The sequence below is a fragment of the Podarcis erhardii genome (genome assembly GCF_964252035.2).
Source record: "Podarcis erhardii genome assembly, chromosome: 10".
Taxonomy (NCBI): domain Eukaryota; kingdom Metazoa; phylum Chordata; class Lepidosauria; order Squamata; family Lacertidae; genus Podarcis; species Podarcis erhardii.
The window spans coordinates 31,000,118-31,022,625 of NC_138500.1; the positions used below are offsets into that span (position 1 = coordinate 31,000,118).

At 43.0% G+C, this 22,508-nt stretch overlaps 2 protein-coding genes and 1 long non-coding RNA gene across 3 annotated transcripts; 1 reads left to right on the top strand and 2 right to left on the bottom strand.

Moving 5' to 3' along the window:
* Window positions 1–3,708: 3,708 nt before the first annotated feature.
* On the bottom strand, window positions 3,709–6,118 carry LOC309350655. Its single transcript, XR_014160474.1, has 2 exons — window positions 5,699–6,118; window positions 3,709–4,393 (listed from the first exon to the last, which is right to left on the bottom strand). It is a non-coding gene; the product is annotated as an uncharacterized lncRNA (long non-coding RNA).
* Window positions 6,119–6,306: 188 nt separating this feature from the next.
* On the top strand, window positions 6,307–9,360 carry ATF4 (activating transcription factor 4). Its single transcript, XM_081877655.1, has 3 exons — window positions 6,307–6,495; window positions 7,866–8,180; window positions 8,422–9,360. The coding sequence occupies exons 2-3, from the start codon at window positions 7,964–7,966 to the stop codon at window positions 9,270–9,272; spliced, it is 1,068 nt and encodes a 355-aa protein (XP_081733781.1). The 5' UTR covers window positions 6,307–6,495; window positions 7,866–7,963; the 3' UTR covers window positions 9,273–9,360.
* A 2,399-nt stretch (window positions 9,361–11,759) lies between these two features.
* RPS19BP1 (ribosomal protein S19 binding protein 1) lies at window positions 11,760–15,358 on the bottom strand. The gene is made up of 4 exons (XM_081877695.1): window positions 15,233–15,358; window positions 14,999–15,139; window positions 13,220–13,317; window positions 11,760–12,298 (listed from the first exon to the last, which is right to left on the bottom strand). Exons 1-4 carry the CDS (start codon window positions 15,282–15,284, stop codon window positions 12,158–12,160), a joined length of 432 nt encoding a protein of 143 aa, XP_081733821.1. The 5' UTR covers window positions 15,285–15,358; the 3' UTR covers window positions 11,760–12,157.
* Window positions 15,359–22,508: the final 7,150 nt, after the last annotated feature.

Consider the following 22,508-nt stretch of genomic DNA (forward strand, 5'->3'; position numbering starts at 1 on the left):
TAATTCCAAGAATCGCGTGACAATATGGTTGCTCTGAACTAGTGTAGAAATGTACTCAACTATGTGGGTGGAGTAAACTAGCCAAAGGCTCCCATTGCAACCCAGTACGACAACAATTGCATCCTTACCTGATCCTTTATTGTGTTTTAAGTAACAAAATTGTAACCCTGTCTGCCCTTTACATTCCAATACTCATTTGCAGTTTTGACCTTTTGCTGTATTACTGGTTATGCTTCATGAAGCATATCAGCTTCTAAAGAACGAGATGCAAAACAGGAGCATGTTATTTGTGTTCGCCGGCTATAACCGGGCTTTCCATAGGATTTCCCCCTCTGTAGATTGAGGGGAACAATTCTGAGCACTTCTTGCACTTTCTTGAATGTAGCAATACGCCATTCTTGCCCAATGGCCAAATGTGGACTGTAGCAATAGAGTAGATGGTCATCAGAGTCTTACAGTACAACTCTGTCCTGCTGCCCCCACCCAAGTGGAGGGAAGGGCCATGGTTCAGTGACTGAGCATCTGCTTTACATAATGTTACAGGTTCAAACCCGGGCAGCTGCCATTTGGTATGAACTATGACAAGCAGTAATGTCTACAGATGCCTAAATTCAATTTATTCAATTGGAAAATGACTGTAGTTCAGTAGGTGTCATGCTGCCAGGCAAGGCTTACCTTCCCCCTCTTTGTAGATAACAGCACGAAGCAAAAGCAGTCTTTTGCAGCAACACAGGTTTATCGAACACAGCACAAACATTCAGTGTCCTTTCTCACCGTGTAGGTCTCCCAATTGAGTTCCTCCTCCTTCTCTCTGGTTACTTCCGTCTCCATGTGATCCCTCCACCACTGAGCCTTCTGAGAGGCTACCCTATCCAGACGCCTGGCTCTGGGGCTCATGGGCTGCACACTTTCTAGTGAGGGAGATCCAACCAGCTCCCTCTCTTCTTGATCCTCTCCCCTTGGTTGCTCTTCTCCCAGCTCAGCCCAACTGTCAGTTCTCAAACTGTGTCCTTCCACGAACCATTGCTCTAGGTCGATACTATCCTCCTGCTCCAGAGGAACATCAGGATCAGGCCCTTGAGCAGAGGGAGAGGGGGGCTCTCACATTCTTCCTCAGAGCAATACCCATCAGTCTGGTTCCTGACAGTAGGGGAACATCTGCTGTGCATGCAGAAGATCCCTGAATCTTTGTCTGAGTCAGTGCAGCCAATACTGAGCTAGATGGAGCAATGGTCTGACTTGATATGGCAGTTTCCTTGGTTTCTAATATCTGATGCCCCCTCACAAAGGTGCCATTCCTAGAGTTCCCTGTGAATGGGGATTGGTTGTTAAACCACTCTGGAACTATAGCTCTGTGAGGGGAAAAGGAGACTGCTAACAATTCTCAGCACCTTTAACTACAATTTCCAGTAAATTGTAGCACCCTTAACTACAATTGTAGTAAAAATCGCAGTGGCATCATGGTGCTTTAAATGCATGTTGTGAATGTGGCCTTGGTCTTCCACCTTGTAAGGCTAATTCAAGTATGTCTGCAAACATCTCTTATATTCCAACTCCAGATGTTATAAACTACAGATGGAGGGAACAAATACACCAGTTCTGGGGAACCTTTTTCAGGCCAAGGGCCACATTCTGTTTTGGGCAACTATCCGGAGGCCACATATCAGTGGTGGGTGGGGCCAGGGAGTGATGTGGCCTGGGGAAGAGTCCAGTCCCTGGACCAGAGGTTTCCCATCCCTGAACCAAATTATACTGATTCCTGCTGCCCAACAGTCTCCTTGACTGAGCTGGTAAAGGTGGTCTGGATCATGGTATTGGAGAACTCCAGGATTATTATTCTCTTAGTGAGCTAGTGTGGGACTTCATGGCCTCCATGGTAACCATGGGGCTATTTCAGTTGTCAGCTCAGCACATGGAGGAGGGCATGCCCTCAGTTTGGTATTCTGTGGGAAGGAAGGTCTGGAAACAGGAGTGCTCATAAACCTGTTGTCATTGTTAACTCATTTCCTGGTAAGTGGCAAAACACCCCATGCAGGGTGGGGGATCCACTAGGATTATATACCCCTGGGGATATAGGAAATTCAGTGGATTCTTGAATGCTGTGGGGGAAATTTCCAGCAACTAGAACTGGTGGTTTGTTTGTTTGCTGTGAAATGGTGAGATGTGTTGACGTATCAACATGACATTCCATTTTTTTGTATCTTACATTAGAGAGAAAGAAATTGTTGATTTGTGTGTTTGTAATGCTGGGTATAGATTTTGGGATGCTGTGTTCAATTCCCTCCAATTGCCAGGGACAAGTCTTTGTCAGTAAGACTAATTATAGTAATCCTATAAAGTTGCTGTAAGGCTGAAAAAATGTTGTTACCCACCCAGGTTAGGTACAATAGTTTCTCAGCATAATTCTGAAAGTAATGACATTTCATGCCTAAATAGAAGACAATTCTAAAGTATCAAAACAAGAATTTTGAATGAATTTATTTTTGGCCCAGGGGCCAGGAATTTCTTTCTGGAATCTTTCATCGCCACAAATGCTAAGGATTTATTTCCTTTGTAATGCTAGGGCAAGCCAGTTCTTTTTATTTAACTTGTGTCTTTTGTTCAGCTCCACAATGAGCTCTTTCATTGAGATTTATTATCGCTGGGGGTTAGAGGTTAAGGTTTACATTTAATTTCCATTGATTTAACTATGATTAGAATGACCTTTTCATTTTCACTTAAAAAGGCATTCACTAAAGTAGGGAGGGGAATGATATAAGATCGTTTACAGCAGCCAGTCAGCACCCTGTGATGATGTCCACCTACTTGCCCAGCCAATCAGACATGCAGCAGCTGAATCCCCCTTTATGAACTGAAAGCAGAGTTTCCTAGATTTCCGCAGTACTGAAGTGCTTTTGGGGATTCTTCTTTGGCAGAGAGCAAATGACAAAACTAAAGTAGGATTTTGTGGTTTTAGCATCCTGAATGTTAAAATATTTTCCTATCTGAGGAACTATACATATTTGCTTCAATGGTTGTTAAAGACTAATAAGTTCTGTTGCTGTCATTTTCAAAACCAGCAGAAGTAAATAAGCCAAGTATTGCTAATGTGCACCAGTGGATTCTTCAGCTAAGTTCGCATTCCCCACCCCTTCCACAGAACAGCTGCACACACACAAACCTAGTTAAGGTCATGGGGCTGAACAAACAGATATACTTGCACCACCAAAAATCAATGTGACTGGGAGCTGGTTGTAAAAATGAGTGTTTTGGCCTAGTGAAATCTATTTTTGCACTTATATAAAAAATAACCTTCATGTAATCTATCTTCAACTAAACAAACTAAATTTGTAAAAAAAAGAAAAAGGAGGTAATCTAATGTATTTGCCAAATGCACATATTTGGTGCAATGCAGTGCTAAATCTTTTTTTTTTTTTAACTTAATCACTTGTGACCCTGAGGGGCATGGTTGTTGCTTTTTAAAATACAGTAACAGATTGACCTGCATCAGTCAATAAAATCTTGTATGACCTTTTAAGCAAACAGGAGAACTGCTACTCTGTCAATGGAAAACACTGGTGCTGACGTGTCCACCTAGTGATTATTTTCCCCCTCATCAGTCTTGGGAAATGAAGTTCCTTTTACTATATCCTGTTGAAGATTTTATTTTGAAAAGAGGAAACAGAAGCTGAACAAGGCTTATCTTAAAGAAGGAGACAATAAGGTGTATGTGTTAGAACCAGTTTATTTTTAACTAGCAACATAACCTCATGGGCTTCATATTCCCAACCAACACACAGGTTTAAGTAGCACTGGACAGACTAAAAAGTCCAATTGTGAACACTCTTCATTTGTGAACTTGTTTATTTTGAAACACTAAAGCTTTTAGATGCTTCATAGCTTTGAGACAAGTTGTGTATAGTATTAACAGTACAACAAAATTACAAAAATTACCTGGCCTTCAAAGCACTGCACCCAACATACGTAATGTATTAGCTATCTGTAAATTTATATGGATGGAATTGCAACAGTAACAACAGCCAGTTCAAGTAAAGAGTTTTCCATTCATACATCTTCAAAGATACTTTGTTAGTCTCTTTTTGAAAATGACAGTAAATACATCATCATATTTAGCAGAAATCAGCAACTACTGCAAGTATTCTGTGACTATGTCTTTCCTTAGCTAACCATTATTGCTGCGCAGCTGAGTCCAGTGCTTGCTTGGTAGCTACAGCATTGCTTTATTTTTGAGGGGAAAAAAAGGATGCCACAATGGAATTAAGATAAAGATTTCTTGGACCAAAACTTAATCCACACAATTATGACACTCGCTATATGACCTTGAAGCTAGCCTGCCTCACAGGGACGGTGTGCAGATAAAATGGGATGACTCCACATATGTTGCCTTCAGTCTCTTCAAGAGAGAAAAGACAGAATACAAATGAGATCAATAAGAAAATGCAGCAGAGGTCACAGAACTGTGCACTTTATACTACAAATCATGATTAATCCTTCTATTGTGAATGCCTTAGTACACAGATAAGTGTAATTTTTTCATTTCGCAAAAAAGAAAATCCCAAAGACTTCCCTTTTCCTCGCTTTTCATTTGTTGTTAGAAACAATTGTGCTTTTATTGATTCAGGGCTACCAGACCACACAACATGAACTTTCATGTTGATTCCCGTCATGAGGGAAGGAGGAAGAAAAAGTTGTGAATCACCCAGAGATACGGGCAGAAGAAAGGAAGTGGATTACCCAACACGAAGGGGGTCAAGCTACATGTTATGTTATTTTAAAAAACCATACCCTATGCTTAGCCTGAGGCAGTTATTCTGCAGGAAAAGAAGCCGAATGGAGAGGGAAGGAAAAGGTGGCCAAACAATTTGTGCCATCTGCACCAGGAAAGGTGCGGGAAAGGATGGGGGGTGTTCCCCAACTTAGAAAGCGCCCCAGAACACATACACCCCAGCGGCGCCATCTCTTCTACGCTCTCCCGTTTTGGGGAGGGCAGAAATGTGCATGTCAGGGGGAAAGAGCAGCTCCTTACACCTTCCCCTCTCTCGCTTATCGTGCCTGGGTGCAGAGAAGAGGACTGGGCCTACGGTGCCGCTTAGAAAAACGTGCGAGCAGCGACCAAGGCATAGCGATCTCATCCTTTTACCCTCCCGAGAGCTCAGAGGCGCGGATCCAGTGCAGCGCACCACATACGCCTCGCTATGCGGCCCTGAGAAGCAGGCAGGCAGGCAAGTGCGAGGAGTCAGCATGGGCGGCTGCTGCTGCCTGAAGGCTCATCTCCCCCCCCCACGCCCCCCCCAGAAGGCTTTATGTCCACTCTGTGGGCAGCTTGGCCATCTTGAGGGAAAAGCAGCTGCGTTACACTCAATTCTTATCTCTTTCATAGTGCATTAGGGTGGGGAGCGATTAGGCTCGCCAGGCGCCATCTGCACCCCAGCACAGCCAAGAAAGAGAGAGGGAGAGGCGGTTACTGCGCCCTATAGGGCTCCTGCGGACGGAGCTCCACAAATGTTTAGTCTCTTGCCACACCGACCAAACATGGTAGCCGCTCTGGAAAAGGGGGAAGGAAAAGGATGGCAAAGAAGATGGAACAAATTTCCTTTCCTATATTCACATTCCATAGACCAAAGAGGCAAGCAGCAGCAGCGCATTAAGAAACACGCAGGACGGGGACAACGAAAGGACGTTTGCGCCGTCCTCCAACCTGAGGCGGTTGAATTTTTAATGCGCGCGTGCGAAACAGAAAATAATTCTGCCTCCCTCCCACCCCTCAACTGCCTTTCGGAACCCATTGACGCCCTTCCCGCTCTAAGCCAATGACGGTTTACAGTACACGTGGACAGGCGCTGTCAGCCAATCGGGTGTTTCTATGTTCACGTGCTATCTCGAGTTCGGGACACCATCTGCTCCAGCCAGTCGCCTTCCCACTGCTCCAAGGAAGCCAATAGGAAGCCAGCCAGCCGTTTCTGCGTCACGCGGTCTGACCTTAATTGAGAGCCTGGAGAGCGGCATTAGAGTAAAATAGCACAGTGTAGTACCTGAAAACCTTCCGCTGACTTTTGAGAAGGGGCAGGCAGATCCAGTCGCCAAGCCCCGCGAACTGTACGTCTGGCCCCTAGAGTCTTGCAGAGTGCCCTCCGAGAAAATCCAGTTCTTTGAACGAAGTTATTTTAACTCTGGAAACGGTTGGTGGAAGGATCCTGTTGGAGTGATTGCTCTTCGAGGGGCGCGTCCTGCCGGATCTTGTTGCATATAAATACGGAAAGCGCGGGCGGCGCAGCCTCATTGTCTGACTGTAGAATCAAGTATATAGTCTGCTGTTGCGTGTCGCTGTCCGGGGCGCAGCTCAGACGCGGCGTCGAAGCGAGGGGGTGATTTCTGCTACCGCAGCCGCCGCCATGGCATGGTAGGTGCGGCAGTGCAAGCGGCGGCATCGGCCATTGCAGAGGCGCAGCAGCATCGGCCGCGGCCTCGGCATCTCCAGGCATCTGCAACCATGGCGTGAGTATCGAGGAGGGACAAAACGGGAGGATCGCCTCATGCTTCCGAAGGAGGGGGGCGACGAGAACCATCTTTAAACATAAACCAGTACAGTAGTGGGCGGTGGCGGCGGGGGAGCTCATAGACTGATCTCACGGGATTAAAAGCCCCGGGGTGTGATTAGCAGCGTTTTACGATCCGTTTCCCCCACAGGAAAGGGTCGCGCCTTGACATACGCTTTTGTGGGCGGGGTATGAAGTGGGGATAATGTGACATTCTGGAAATGGTTCGTCCTCCCAAAATGAAGACCTACCTTGGAAGTGGAAAGGAGATCAGAGGGTGGGGCGAGGCTTCCCTTGGAGAGAAAAAGGATGGGAGAGGTCTATTTGTCCAAAGTGGAGGATGAGTTAATGAGCCTCTGGGCTTCCCAGGGTAATTAAAGTGATTTCCCTTCATAGCTAAACAAATGCTCATGAGATCTGAACTATTGACAGATCTGTGCTGTGTCTTCCCGTCCTATATAGACCAAAGATGGCATTTAAGGTAAATTTGCTGCGGCTTTCCTGAACCAAACAGCTGTAGTTTATTAGTACCTACTTGCTCGGCAACTGGTAAAGCTTTTCTCAACATACAGTGACGGGCAAAAGGAGCAGCTCTAATTTTTGTTTAATTTTGCTGGGCCCAAGACACTTAAAAGGAGAAAAATGCTGGCTTTCCCTAGCTTCAGATCTGACGGACTGTTTTGGATTGGTGCCATATGGAGCTTTCCAAGAAAGGGTGGGGATTTCAGATGGCTCCCTGTCACCTTGAAATAAGTTTTGTGTATATCTATTTGTGGAAAGTGTTACCCTTTTTTGATCACTGAATGTGAATTCAAACTATTTGGCACCCCCTTATATTGCTGCTGCTCAGCCTTGATTAGAAAAATGCCAGGATACCAGGAATAACCAAACCTTCATGGAACGTGGCAGGACACAAAATGGCTCCCTATTTATAGGGTGGGGACATGCACAGCAGGCAGATCATGAAATGGCTGCAGCTGTTGCCTTTGACGCTTGTGAATGCATGAATCAGACCAGGAAAAGTGGTGGGTGGAGCTGAAACTGTGGCTGTGACCATATATGGTTGAGAGGAAACCCAAGCAGGCTGCCTTGCAGAAGTGAGAACATTTTCCACAAATCCTAGTTGGCGCTATTGTACAATAGTGCCTTGTTGGTATTCATTAGAACTCTCTTGGATAGGATCCAGATACAGTGTCCTAAACTGGAATCATGGGGTGCTGTTGTTGCAGTAATGTACTTTTTTTTGTCTTTTCCCTCTCAAGGGATAACCTGAATTCAACATCAATGGACATCTTTATAATGACAACAAAAATTGCTTGTGTCTTTCAGGTTTTTCAAGCCATCAGACAGCAGCTTTGCTGTATTCGACAAAGACACCATCTATTTGTCCACGCTTTTTGACGACAAAGTACTAAAATCTGACCAAAATGAGCTTCTCAAACACAGAGATGTTGTTGGGGGATTTTCTGTCCCCCTTCAACCAGCCGTGTTTGGTGGCTGAGGAGGGCCTGGGCCTCCTAGATGACTACCTGGAGGTGGCCAAGAACCTCAGTTCGCATGGGTTCTCCAGCGACAAGGCTAAAGTGGGCTCTTCCGAATGGCTGGCTGTGGATAGTTTGAACAATGCCACAGACAACAGCCAGGGTAAGACACAGACTAAAACGTATTCTGAAAACGTTGGGTGGCCTGGCTGCATTATAGTTCTATGTAGTAAATGTGTGGCATTCTTAATAAGATTAAAGAGCTGAGCTGATATGAGTGCTAGCAACATCATCTAAATATGTTAAATGAGCACAGGAAAGGAGAGAAAAAAAACTTTTTAAAAACCCTCATTTATAAAGTTCATTGTTTTCTTTTTCTAAAAAAAATGTCATTTCTTTAACAGAGGATGCCTTCTCTGGCATGGATTGGATGGTGGAGAAGATGGATTTGAAGGAATTTGACTTCGATGCACTGTTGGGTATCGATGATCTGGAAGCCACCGTCTCCCCAGATGAGCTCATGGCCACGTTGGAGGACACGTGTGATCTATTTGACCCTCCTGTCCAAGAAATTCCCAACAAAGAAACTCCACTGATAACAGAATTAATTATTCATTCTCCTAAGTCTCCCTCTGGGGCAGACCAGGTGGCCCCACTGGCCCCCTTGTTTCCATTTCCCCTCACCCCAGAGTCAGTGATTTCCACTACAGACCATTCTTTCAGTTTAGAATTAGGCAGTGAAGTAGATGTTCTTGAAGGAGACAAGAAAACTGAAGCCCATATCTTAGTAGTGGTGATTCCAAAGTGTGAAAAAGAGGATGAAGCTCACTCAGACAATGATAGTGGAATATGCATGAGTCCAGAATCTTACCTGGGGTCTCCCCAGCAAAGCCCCACCACTTCTGTTAATTCCCTCAGTGATTGTCAATCAGTCACAGTCTTGCATGATAGCCCTGTGAGGTCCAAACCTTATGATCATCCTGCAGATAAGGTAGTGTCAGTAAAGATGAAAGGAGAAAAGAGAGTAGATAAGAAACTGAAGAAGATGGAGCAAAACAAGACTGCAGCTACACGCTATCGACAGAAGAAAAGGTTAGAGCAGGAGGCCTTATCAGGGGAATGTAGAGAACTAGAGCAGAAAAATGAAACACTGAGGGAAAAGGCAGATTCCCTGAGCAAAGAAATTCAGTATTTGAAAGATCTAATTGAAGAGGTCCGGAAGGCCAAGGGTAAAAAAGTTAAAGTCCCAGAATAGGGTAGTCAAGGGTATATGTTACATGCATGTATATAAGAGCTTAGTACAATGAGCTGTGTATTGTTGCTTAATAAATTATTTTCTAGTACACATTTGTCTTGTTTCTTGCAAATGGAGGTTTTACTTACAGCAGGCTTGGTCTGCAGATTTTAATAAAATTCAAAAAGAATAAAAATAGAGAGGTCTGGATTATGCTGGTAAGGGGGGAACCTGGCAACTCCATTTGATAAGGCTTAAAAAATGGATATGGCACTTTTGGTAGTATTTATCTCCAAGCTAGTTATGTGTGGATATTTTCATATATATCGGTACAACCAATAAATAGTTCTAAGTTTAATGATCCAAAGGCCTTTATTCTCAAAAGCAACCTTAATAGCAGTTTTACACTGCTATTTACTTTGGGGGGGGGGTAATTTGGTTAGATACAGTTGACAAAAGTCCATGAAGGGAGCAAGAGCTAGTTCTATGAGTTTGTTTGTTTTTTTTAAAAAAAATTTGGTTACGGTAATTTGTCAGACATCTTTGGCTGTTTGCAGACAAGGTTTTGAAACACCATATTGCAACAAAAATGCATAAAGAATTGAAATGATAGCATTTTTGTTCAGTGTGACTACACCCTGGGCTGGGGGGGGGGGGGAGGGAGAAAGAAAAGGATATCCACACTGAAGAACACTTAACAGCAAGACAGCTTCATCTGCCTCCTACATTGGTGGAGATGCTTTTTCCCTTAATATTCTGAAGCAGCTTTCAACAGCCTAACAATTTAGCAATCAGTAGCAAAAGCTATGCACCCATAGCTTTTGACAACCACAGTAGATTTACTGGCAGAGTGCTGTTGCCACATTTGGTAAAGTTACTGCGCCATCCAGCAGATTTTGCCAAGTAATTTAAACCCAAATTGATTAAGATGAGGTGGAGAAAATATTTAAAATATTTTCACATAATTGGGGCAGAGGGGTATTTCCACTAGTAAAGACATCTTTGACTTGTCTGGCATGAGTTCAGCAGTCTTAGAAATTGCACTGGCGATTTTGCTGCACTTGGAGTGATGCACTGAAAAGTTTAATACAGATGTCTATTTTATTTAATGGGCCAGAATGGGGGCTTGGCAGCTGCCCAAGGCTACTAGGTGCGGATGGCGACTCTTAAAATGAATTTGAACAATAACTGAACAATTGGCTCACTGAGGGAGAGCTGTGGTACTTACACCATCAGCCATAGGGAGCATGGCCAAAGCTCTGGGATTATGGAAGTTTCAAACAACAGCTGGAGAGCAGTGGCTTTCCCATCTCATTTTGGGGAGACTAACATGCTAGGGTTTTGCAGAAACTGCAAAATTAAGAAATAATATAAATAGTTCACAAGCTGCTGAACATTTACACCATCAGCTACCCTCCAACACTATTGGCTCCCAGCCTAACTTGGTCCAAGTATACTGAACACTTTAAATAACAATTGTATTATTTATTAAATTTGTCTACTGTCCTTCCCCCGAAGATCAGTGTCTCACAAAAATACAAAAAGAAAATTACATACAAAAGCAAAACAAACCAATAACCCCACTCCCATAGACACATTTAAAAGGGTATATAGGATGTTAAATCAGTCAGGCCTGGTTAAAGAGGATCATTTCTGCCAGGGGTCCAAAGGTGTGTAATAAAGGTGCTAGCCAAACGTCCCCGAGGAGAGCATTCCACAAACAGAGCCACTGCAGAAATGGCCCACTCCTGTGTTGCTGCCACCCAGACCTCTTGAGGCACACAAAGAAGGTCCTCAGATGACGATCATAGGGTCTGGGTCGGTTCATATGGTGGCAGGCAGTCCTCAGCAGTTCAAAGCTTAATATGTAAAAAAACCCACTTTGAATAGAGCCTGGAAACTCATCAACAGGCAATTCAGGATTGGTGTAATATGCTCAAACCCTCTTGTCCTGGTTAGCAACCTGGCTACTGAATTCTGCACCAGCTGGAGTTTCTTAACTGTCTACAGAGGCAGCCCTATGTATAACACACTGCAGTAATCGCCCAGAGTGGGACCACCCAGTCTGATGAGCTGCGTATAAGAAATGTTACTACTACTATGACCCTAGAGGTTACCAGAGCACAGGTGGCAGAAGTTAGGCTATCTCTATCCAGATAGGGGTGTGGCTGGGTCACCTGTCGAAGCTGATGGAAGGTACTTCGCTCCACTGAGGCCACTTGGGCCTCAAGCGACAGCAAAGGATCCAGAATTGCCCCCAAGCTACTTGCCCTCAAGCTACTGTAAGAGCACAAGTTACGCTATACCATAAATACCTACCTTGTAAGCCTCAAGAATCATTTTCAGAAACTGTCAACTAGAGGCCCTTTTCACTTACTAACAGAAGCAGTGTTACTACAGCCTCACACTGAATACAGAAACCTAAAATGCTTTAGAGAGATGATCACTTGTGAAGCACAACTGTATATATGCTGTAATTTCTTTGGAAGAAGGACGAAAATGCAAGTGTAACAATAAAATACACATTTATGGAGTTTTCCTAGTGGCATTCCTGCAAAAGGAAATGTATTTAATTCCCACACTTTTAGCGAATTCCCCTTGCCCCAACATTTGCATTCAATTTGTCTCTCAGGCCTCTTAACTATTTGGGGGTGGAGAATGATTGGTTCCAGCCAGCATTTTCTCATACTGCTGCAAATAGTGTTAGAGAGGTAGAAGTAGGTTATTCCTAGGAACAATGTTTTCTTGGTAAGAAAGAGCAGACATCCTGCATGAGAGGACTGAACAAGTTAGATGTAAAGGTGCTTCAGCTCCCTATAGTAAAGTTCTGCTCCCAATTGCTTATAAAAAGGAAGTATCCTAGTCTTTGATGTTTTCTCTATAACCAGGAGGCAGTGCCGTTTTCGTCAGACTGCTCCAGTTCCCCCAAAATATTCTCTCTCAAATTTCTGGAAGTCTTCCTCAGTGAAAACAGTGCCTTCGGGCTTCTTTTTCTCCTCCTCTTGACGGCGATCTCTGGCTTTCCTGCCTCTATTTTGGGCCAAAACCTTCAGACACAAAACAAAGGGAAACGAGAAGTTACAGCTTTCTATTATTGCACAACTACTTACAGTTCTCAAATCTCAATTTATCTTCCAGCTCAAACAATCATCTGAGCACAGACTGCTGACACACTGTTCAAATAGAGCCAAGTCTAGGCTCTGGTTCAAAATAATTTAAGGAAATTCAGTCCAACAAGGCTACACTCCGCATTGCTGCATACCAATACTAAAATTAAATCATGGTCCAATTTCAAAAGCAACTGCCTCTTCCTTTTGGGAAGAAAAGGACCCATGCAAGGTGAGAATTAAAAAAAAAACTTGAGTCAAAAAGTCTGATTTACAGTCTAGTAGAAATCATTTTAGGAATTCCCCAGATGGTTTAAAAATATATTTTTAATGTATTAAGATAAATATTTACCATTTGATAAGAATGGCAAAGCAAGAAGCAATAGGAATTAGACGGTAAGTGGAAAAATGCAAGTTCTTTCTCAAGATGCCCTGACCTTAGGAACACAGAAAGCTGGCTTACACATAGTCAGACCATTGGTCCATGTAGCTCAATCCTGTCCACACTGACTGGTAGTTTCTGGCCAGGAATATCCCCAGTCCCATCTGGAGACTGAATCTGGGACTTTTTGCATGCAAAACTGATGCTCTGCAACTGAGCTACAGCTCTTCCTTTTGAGACATCATTTCAACTGATACTTTACAGGTATAGAAATTTGTTAGTTTTTCTTACACAACATATGGCACATAGAACCCATATTTCAGGCAAACTTTATCAACTCAATTTCTATTAAAGAAACATTATTGTTAGGGGGTGTGACAAGGCACAAGGCAGGAAAAACAAATTTGCAGCGGCAGCACATTCCTCACCCCTGCCTCCAAGTAAACTATGGGATCTAATGAACAGAGTAGAAGGCTCACCTTCTGAGTGATGGTGCTGTCTGTCATGAAATGGCTACTCGTCATGTACTTCACATTTTCCTGAAAATGGTCAACAGCTTGATGTTTTGTATACTCCTCTGGAAAAGTTAAGGAAATAATTTTTAGTAAGATTGTTCAACAGATACGGCGAGATATAACATGCTGCTATGACTGATACTTTCTTTCATGTATGGTATGGACATTGCCACTGCGGCCCAGATTTATTAATTTTTTTAATTGCCCATCATATAGTACAGCACAGGTTATAGATCTAAAAGTACAGATAAAACCGGTAAGGTGGTCTTTCATTGGATCAACTAGGACCATGCGTGGGGCATGTGTTAATTCCCAATGTGGAGAGCAAAATTATTTACTAAAGTGAATACTGCAGTCACTTCAAGGTAGATAATAGGCCAATCACAAAACCTTCCAGATCTTAATTATAATACAGTACATTGAGAAGCCCAAGGAAGTGGGTAAGTGATGGTAGTAGAGAGATTCATGTCTATAAAAATACACAAATCGGATCATTAAGCAACTAATGGATACAAAACAAGGACAGATGCCTGGGCATGTATTATTACAGTCTTGCAGAATGTTCCTGCATGTCATTCACAATTACCCATGTGCACAGAATTTTTTAAGCAGCTCCAGTTGCGGCAAAAGTCAGTTTGTCTTTTCAGTTTCCTTTTAGAATTCCTTATCTGCAAACCATCTGAGGACCTCAAGCACTGCCTTTCTCCATATGAACTGACATAGACCCTGCACTCATCACCAGTGATTTACAAAACATATATTTAAGCAAAACATTTTGGTTTCCATATTCCTTAGTTCCTTTGATGTGAACAGAGGGTACTGTAGGTGAGGTAATATTCAGATAATTAAGGCCTCTCTGGTTGATCCATAATTGCAACAGAAATGTCATTTGCTCTAGAAAAAACACACAAAATGCCTGGATATATATACTTGGAGATATATCTATATATTTGATACTGTATAGGATCTCATTGAAGAAACACAGAGAACATGCCAATGGTCCATCTAGTCCAGCATCCTGTTCTCACAGTTGCTAACCAGTTGCTTACATGAAGTTAGTAAACAGGATATGAGCAGAATAGCACTCTCCCCACCTGTGATTCCTAGCAACCGGTATTCAGAAGCACACCGCCTCCCACAGAGGAGGGAAACATAACCATCATGGCTAGTAGCTACTGATAGCCTTATGCTCCATGAATTTGTCTATTCTTTTAGCACCACTCAAATTGGTAGACATCACTACCTTCTGCAGGAATGAATTTTGTCGTTTATACATTCTTTGGTTTCTCCTGAATTTTCCAACATTCAGCTTGGTTGGATTGCACCCAAGTTCTAGTATTATGAGGGAGAAAAACATTTTTTTCTATCCACCTTCCCCACACCAAGCATAGTTTAATGCACCAGGATGCATATCTCCTATTATTCCCCTTCTCTCTAAACTAAGAAGCCTCAACCTGGAGGATAATAACAGGCATCACTCAACAACAGCCACACTCCCTCCTGTTCTGAAACTGCCACCGGCTGCAGCGTCTGATACACATAAGAACAGCTGAAGAAGGCGGAAGTCAAAGCGGTTCGCTTTAAAACTTGAGCATCTCTGCTGTTCGTCATCGCAATAAATATAAGGTTTCGGTGATTAACTGCATCCTCCCGGGATTCAGAGGAAGCTTGCCTGAAGGGTTTTGCTTTGATTGGTAAAAAACCTATGGGTGGATTCGAAGATAATGGCTCCTCGGCGCTCACCTAACGCGGACTTGATGACTTTGCCCTTGACTGTCGCCTTCTCCTTTTGGGGCCGAGAGAACTTCTTTTTCCTCGCCCTCGCCAGCGACTGCTTGTTGGGTGGGCTGGTGGTGGCTGCCCTCTTGGGCCGGCGAGCGGACGCTGTCCAGAGGAAGAGAGAGAGAGAAAGCCTATTAGAGTAAAGAACGAACGGATTTCATCCCTTTCCCTTAGTCCCCCGCTGCCTTACACTACCTCCCGCCGTCTCCAGCAACTCCAGACCCTTCCTCAGCAAGGAGGCTGACATGTTGTCTCGCTTCTCCCACGTGAAATGCCCTTCGTCCTGTCTCGTCTCTATGGTACTACTGTCTATGATGAACGCACTTCCGTGTTTCTTCCCGCCACACTTCCTGGTGTGCCGTGCTGGTTTCTGCCACACTTCCGGTAGTTCTATGCCGCACCTGCTTAGGTTTTGCTGGCGGTTGCGCAGGACAATGAAAAACAGTACTGTACTTAGAGGGTGAGGGAAGGAATAGCCACTTTAGTTTTTAGGCGGGAACGCTGAGGGTGACCGTGCAGTCCTTTGCGTGTCTGCTCAGAACTAAGTCCTATTGAGTTCAGTGGGCTTACTCCCAGATAAGTCAGTAAAGTATTGAACCCTGAGTGGCTGAAGTATTCCCCATTTCTAGGGCGACATCTTGTGAGCCTCCAGGGGCTGAAGTTGGCTGTTTATCCTTCTTATTTTTATTTATATAGCAACTTCTGCCCCGTCTAATTTTAGAGTGCTCCAGACAGGTAACAACAGTAAAAAAAAAAAAAAAAACACTTTACAAAACCAAGTAAATGTCATGAGATTTACAATATGTAAAACCAAAAACCGGAGCTTCTAAAATAAAAATGTTTTGTCTACTCAGTTTCAGGGTTGCCATATTAAAAACCAAAATTCCTGACACCCGCAAAGTTGTTGAGCATTTTTGGGAAGACCCCAAAATTGTTGAGCTTTTAAAAGGAAACCACCAATATTGTTGAGCTTTTTGGGAACAAACCCAAATTGATTTAAAGCTTTTTGAGCTGTTTTCACTGTTTTTTCCCATCACCTTCCCGTATATCTGCATATCCCCTGACATTTCAATAATTTTTCTGATGTATGGCGAGCCTACTCAAGTTTCCTAGAAATCTGAGGAATGGGCTAAGGCAGTGCTCACTTGTAAAGTTACTCAACCTGTCTAAACCTAACCCCACTTAATGGAACCTATTTTCCTGCTCTACAATAGAAAATGAAATAATTTCACATTCCTAGTCAACATTGAAGAAATTTAGATTTTCTTCATAATGTTAACATAGTTATATGTAGGCATTGTTTGTTTGCCTATAACTTAAGCGTAAGTAACCAAACAAACCCGTGTTGCAAAGAGAATGTCAGCAATGTCTATGCAACACCATGACTATGTACATATACAATAAACAATCTTTTATAGAATTCCTTCAAACCATAACAAGTCCAAAATGAAATCTTTAGACTAAAGTTTTCATTTAGGACTTGTTATGGTTTGAAGGAATTCTATAAAAGATTGTTTATTGTACATGGTCATTGTGTTGCCTAGAACTTAAGTGTGACGTGGAGTGAGTGAGGGAGCTTGTTGGCCCAATAAAAAGAAGTACAAAAAATGCCCCTGGTAATGGGAAAAAAATAGTCCACCATTGTGAGTCCCATTCAAAAACATAATGGATCTACAGTTTGAGAAGCACCAGGCTAAGGGATTATCCATAAAGTATGTTGTGTATTGGGTAGGAGGAGACTGCAAAAAGCTTATAAAGGAGGGATTTACTATTGGTTAAAATGGGACAAAGTGTTATAACTGGGTGGGACAGCATTTATTTCATTTCTTTATTGCACTCCACTTATGTCTCAGGGTGATGTACAAAATACAACAAACACAACTAAAAGCAATACAAAATAACAACAGATAAATTTAAAAACGTCAAAGTAGACAACCATAGCAGAGACCTTCTCCATCTCAGAAAGGTTGTCAAAACAAGCATGTATTCTGGAAAGCACAGATAGTGGGTGCCTGTCATATAAAAAGGCTTTAACAAGTGTGATATGCTTTATGGATGGCCCCGTAAGTCAGTGGAATACTGCATGAATAACTGATATCAAATCTGCTTATTTTCAGAAATTATTTTAAGTGACAAATGCTGTTGTTTTTACAGTCAAGTGGTATATAAATTTTATGAAATAAAAAATTATATGAAATAACAAAGAGATCCTAATAGGAAACACCATGTGAGGTTTAGGGTTTCCAAAAAGTTATTCTGAGAAGGCAGGATCCCTCCATGCTGTTGAGAGGACAATTTTGCATCCATGCTCCTGTTCCAAAGCTTCATCTCAACTCAAAACCCTGTAAGAAACAATGCTCTGGGGCAGGCGTGTGCAGAAGAAGGTGGATTGGGATCTGTTCTAGATCTCAGGGTAATTTGCAGTTGATCAACAACTCCCAGCTGTTGCAACAACAAATTGCAACAACAAAAGGCTCTCTTCTACCCCTTTCTAAAATATGCTGCTGAGCTAAAGAGACTTGAGGGGAAACCAGGAATGGCATGTAGGTGTGACAGAACTGTGAGCTCATTTCTGATAATTAAAACCAATTCCAGCTTGAGCATGGCAAGGCGCTCTCTGTTCTTTAATTCTAAAAGTATTCCAATACCACCACCACCTGCCAACTCAAGTCATTATTTAACCCCAGGCCTTGGCTGTAGTTAGCATTTTAATAATAATAATAATAATAATAATAATAATAATAAGCAAAGTAGGTCCTGCAAAAGTGGTGTCTGTCAGCTTCTGCTGTATGGTTTTTCAGAGAACTGTGGTTAATCAAATGGGTTTTAGGGCCCAATCTTCTATTGAAGATTTGGACCCCATCCATAACTCATCTTAGTATGGATTATGAGCCCCTTGCCCCTCTTTTAATCCCCCCTCATCCATACAGCATTGTCTTCCACCTACCATTGTCACACGCTTTCTCCTCCCTACACCTGGAGATTCCCTATGCAATCAATGTAATTCTCCTAACTGGATTTTGAAAGTACAGGGAATCTCTGGATTTAGGGAGGAAATCCTGTGGAACTGCAGTACTTGAAGGAGAGCACTGCATGCACAAGGGGGAAGAAACTGTGAGGTGTAAACGATGGTGCTCAGAATTCTTTGAGAGTAAATAAAGTGCTTTGAATGTGTTTTAAAGGTACAGTGTATGCAAGGTTACAGGGAGGAAGAACGTTTTACATGAAAAGGGAGCACATTGTACAGAACAACTTAGTCTTACAGTGTACAGAGAACCTGAGAACAGAGCCAGCCCATCCATGAGACAGGGAAGCGGCTGCCTCAGGCGGTGGAAGTGCAAGAGCCTTCTGGCGCACGGCATTGCCACTCATCTTCCCTACCCCCGGGGCTGAGTAGATGATTGTCAAAGCCTTGTGGAACGCTCCCCTGCTTGCTGAGGTCAGCTGGGTGGTGGTGGTACTGGCATGCAGCAGAAGGGTGGGATGGGGGACTGGGGTACAGGGAGAGGCATATTCCTGTTTCTCCTCATGTAGCTTGATAACATTACCAATATTTATTTGCTTAGAACCCTAACAGGACTTGGGATTCCAGACATAAATACCAAACTCCACTCCATCAGCTGGGGATGCCGGCACAGAGCAACCCACACAGGTAAGCCTGGGAGAAGGGAACACATGCTGTAGCAGTCTACAGTTGGTTAATTGTCTCCCAACTCTTCCACCTCACTGTCCTCCCTTTACTGAATGTGAATTTGTATTACTGTATTCAGTTTGCTGAGCAATCTAATGAATGTGGATGGAAACAGGTTGAACTGGAAATGCGCCATACATTTAAAGCATGTTTCTGCCTTTCCAAGAATCATGGGAAGTATAGTTTGTTGAGGGTTCTGGGAATTGTAGCTCTGTGAGGGGCAAAGTACAGTTCTCAGGATTATTGGGAGGGGGAATGTGCTCTAAATCAGGGGTCAGCAAACTTTTTCAGCAGGGGACTGGTCCACTGTCCCTCAGACCTTGTGGGGGCCGAACTATAGTTTTGGGGGAAAATGAACAAATTCCTATGCCCCACAAATAACCCAGAGATGCATTTTAAATAAAAGCACACATTCTACTCATGTAAAAACACCAGGCAGGCCCCACAAATAACACAGAGATACATTTTAAATAAAAGGACACATTCTGCTCATGTAAAAACACGCTGATTCGCGGACCATCCACAGGCCGGATTTAGAAGGCGATTGGGCCGCATCTGGCCCATGGGCCTGCTCTAAATGTATGATTTTTATGCAGCCTCACGGGGGGCTAATTTTGCTGGTAGAGGCTTCTGAGGTTTTTTCCTTCTCCCTCTGCATTAGTGGAAAGAAGTGGGGAGTCTTCTGTGATTTGGTCTAGAAAGGAGATGACTAAAAATGGTGTGCTAGTGACTTCACCACTAGCCTCTTTCATGAAGCTAGTCACAATTCCCCCCACTTCATTTCTTGTGTGTGTGTTCATGACTGGGATTTATAGTATGTATGTGTGTATATATATATATATATATATATATGTGTGTGTGTGTGTGTGTGTGTGTGTGTGTGTACTACTTCTCTTGCATATTTGGCCACATGAAATATCCTTTGAAAATCTATAAATGAGAAACAGGCATGTATTATTACTGTATCAGCGCAGCTCTAGATCTTCACTTTTTCATACACTTAAAAAAAAAATCAATCCTGGAAAAGCACGACAGAACTTTGCTGGAAATAACTTACCAGGCAGGGATCAATGATAATTTATTGCATCCAAGTTGCAACTGGGCAGCATTTCTTGGACAAGGATTGCTGACACCCCCTCCTTTCGGTTCCTGCTCCTCTTTTTCTATTCTGATCTCACAGCCTACTTGGCATGTGCAGCACAGCATAGCACTTGCAACAAATTGGTGACTTTGGTAGCCCTTGTCCTTGTAATGCTAATGCTGGCACTATTAAGAGATTTTCTCATTACATTTTCTGTTCCTCAAGGAATCAAATTTATCTCGGCCTTGCCCGTGCCAGACAGTATCGTTTTGTGCCAGTTCTTTAAAGGGTTTATTAACCAAAGGCTTTGAATTAATCTTGCTAGATATTTTATTATTCCTTTAAATACTAGCGAGGATGTATTTTATACTGAGCAGTGTGCTTTTCAGCTGTTGTGTTGTTTTATCTGAATCAGCAGTTTAAGAAAATACCACTGCTCAAATTAGTTTCAGTAGCTGAGCTCTTGGAAAGGCTCCTCTCTGCTTTTTCGCTTTAAAGTCTTCCTCCTCTGTTCTGTGCAAATGGTTTGAGGCTTCATTATATTCTCTTAAATCTCTCCATTCAAGATTCATTACCCTTAAATGAAGTGTACAATAAGGATTGATTCACTTGACCCTGAAAGAAGGATTGATACGGGCTAAACTGAAGTGTGATATGTTTGGAGTTGGGTGTGCAATGAAACTGCCATTGGATGTCTTTATGTGATGGAGATAACATTTTTTCAGAGTAAGCTGACTTCCTGATGTGCCAGTACTGATCTTAGAGGCTTTCGTAGTGACTTTTCAAAGTGCCACCTGTCGTGGAAAAATTATGATTTGTGCACATAGTGAATCAATCACATGATGAGATGTCCAAACCTAGCCCACTTCTACCCCACTGTATGGAAAGGTGGGATATAAATAATAAAATCATAGAATTGGAAGGGACCACCAGGGTCATCTAGTCCAGTCCTCTGCAATACAGGAATCCTTTTGCCCACGTGGAGCTTGAACCCACCACCTTGAGATTAAGAGTCTCGTGCTCTACCAAATGAGCTATCCCAGTTCTCAGTGTTTTAAATAAATCATCATGAATAGGTTTGTATTTAACAACTTGCATGCTGGCTGCGGATGAGAGGAAACCCCTTCCTCTGCAGCCAAGTCAGAAACCAAGTGGGCTGGCAGAGGGCAGATCTGCCATCTTGCTCAGTCGCCTTTCATAGGATTCCTTGTCACCAATGGCGGCCAGGTGAGCTGTTAAACATGAGAGTCTTGACCACCTCTGTGTGATGTCTGTTTCAAAAATGTATACAGTGCCTATCTGTCCATTAGGCCCTTTAAGCTGATTTAGGAACAGTACAAAACTTTCTGGCATCTTTTTGTTGTTGTTGAATTACCCAGTTCACTGAGAGCCTTCCAATTCTGATTCCTGATTTTACTGTGAATTGCTTTGGATGTTTCATGGGAAGCAATTCATAAAATAAATAAATAAGTAAATTACAATATATATATATATATATGGATGAATAGAAATTGGTGAAAAATGTGGGATATAAATGCAGCAAATTTATTAATTAATTTAAAGCCTGTCTACCTTAGATGGCAAAGATGAATACTGAAAGAGAGGATAGAGATTGATAAAGGAATAGTGAAGAGTAACAAGTTATTTTCCTTGCCAGGCCGATGTTTGCACTGGCATTTTGGTGAAAGCGAGGGAAGTCCAGTTTAGACCAGAAAGCTGTTAGCCTTGTACCCAGAACACCTTGATTCAAATTCCATGTGCTGGATGGCCTTTCTAAGGGCTGAACTATAGGTCATTTTTGCTGGCATACTCGGTGTGTTTTTCCCAGCATGCTTGATTTTTTGACATGCTCCCTATTCAACTTGCCTCTTTTCCCTGCCCCCTGCTTTGCCATGCTGGCTATTAAAAAAGAAAAGAAAAGAAGTCAGAGGAAACTATGCCTAAGTGCTCATTGGCAGCTTAAAATGCAGTAAGTCAACTCCCCACTGCTTTTCAGGTCACATTTTTATGTTGCTGCGCACACTGGAGAGGAGGTGGGGATGTCTTCACCTGATGCATATTACCTGATTTGTTTCCCTGTGCCTGCAACACCCCCAAATCCTATTGAATGAAGCTGTCACCTGCTGCTGCCATCTGTGCATGCTCAACAGATGCCTCAGCTCAACTGTAGTTTACATTTTCAAATCAGATGGAATTTGGTTTGCAGGAAAACACATCAGACAGCAGCATTTCTCAAGAAACTACAGGATAGGTAAGGGACTGTGGCTAACGTCACACATACTCAGCTTCAAATGCCAGCGGTGAAAGCACACTGGATATGGAGTGGGCCCAGCCCAGCCTATGTGACAATTGTTGTGTCTTGTTTGGTTCTGAGACAGTAAAGAATACCTGAGACAGACTGCAGACAGGATTGTTTTTTAGGATGAGTGAGATAAGGATGGTAACCAGATGCAGGAAAGGCAGGGGGGGGGGGCGTAAGAATGGGTTTTGAGGAAGGCTTGAAAGATGAGGGGCAAATAACAGTTTGTGTGATTCTGGATTGCAGGCTTGCGAGTGGGAGTTTGACTTTGGCCAATGATGTGGCGCTAAAAGGCAGTGGAGCTATAGGTGGAAGCAGCTGCGAACAATTGCAGAGCTTTACGGGGGCTTCCAAGAGGACCCCATAATATCCCAGAATTGCTGTGCAGTTCTCTCTGACA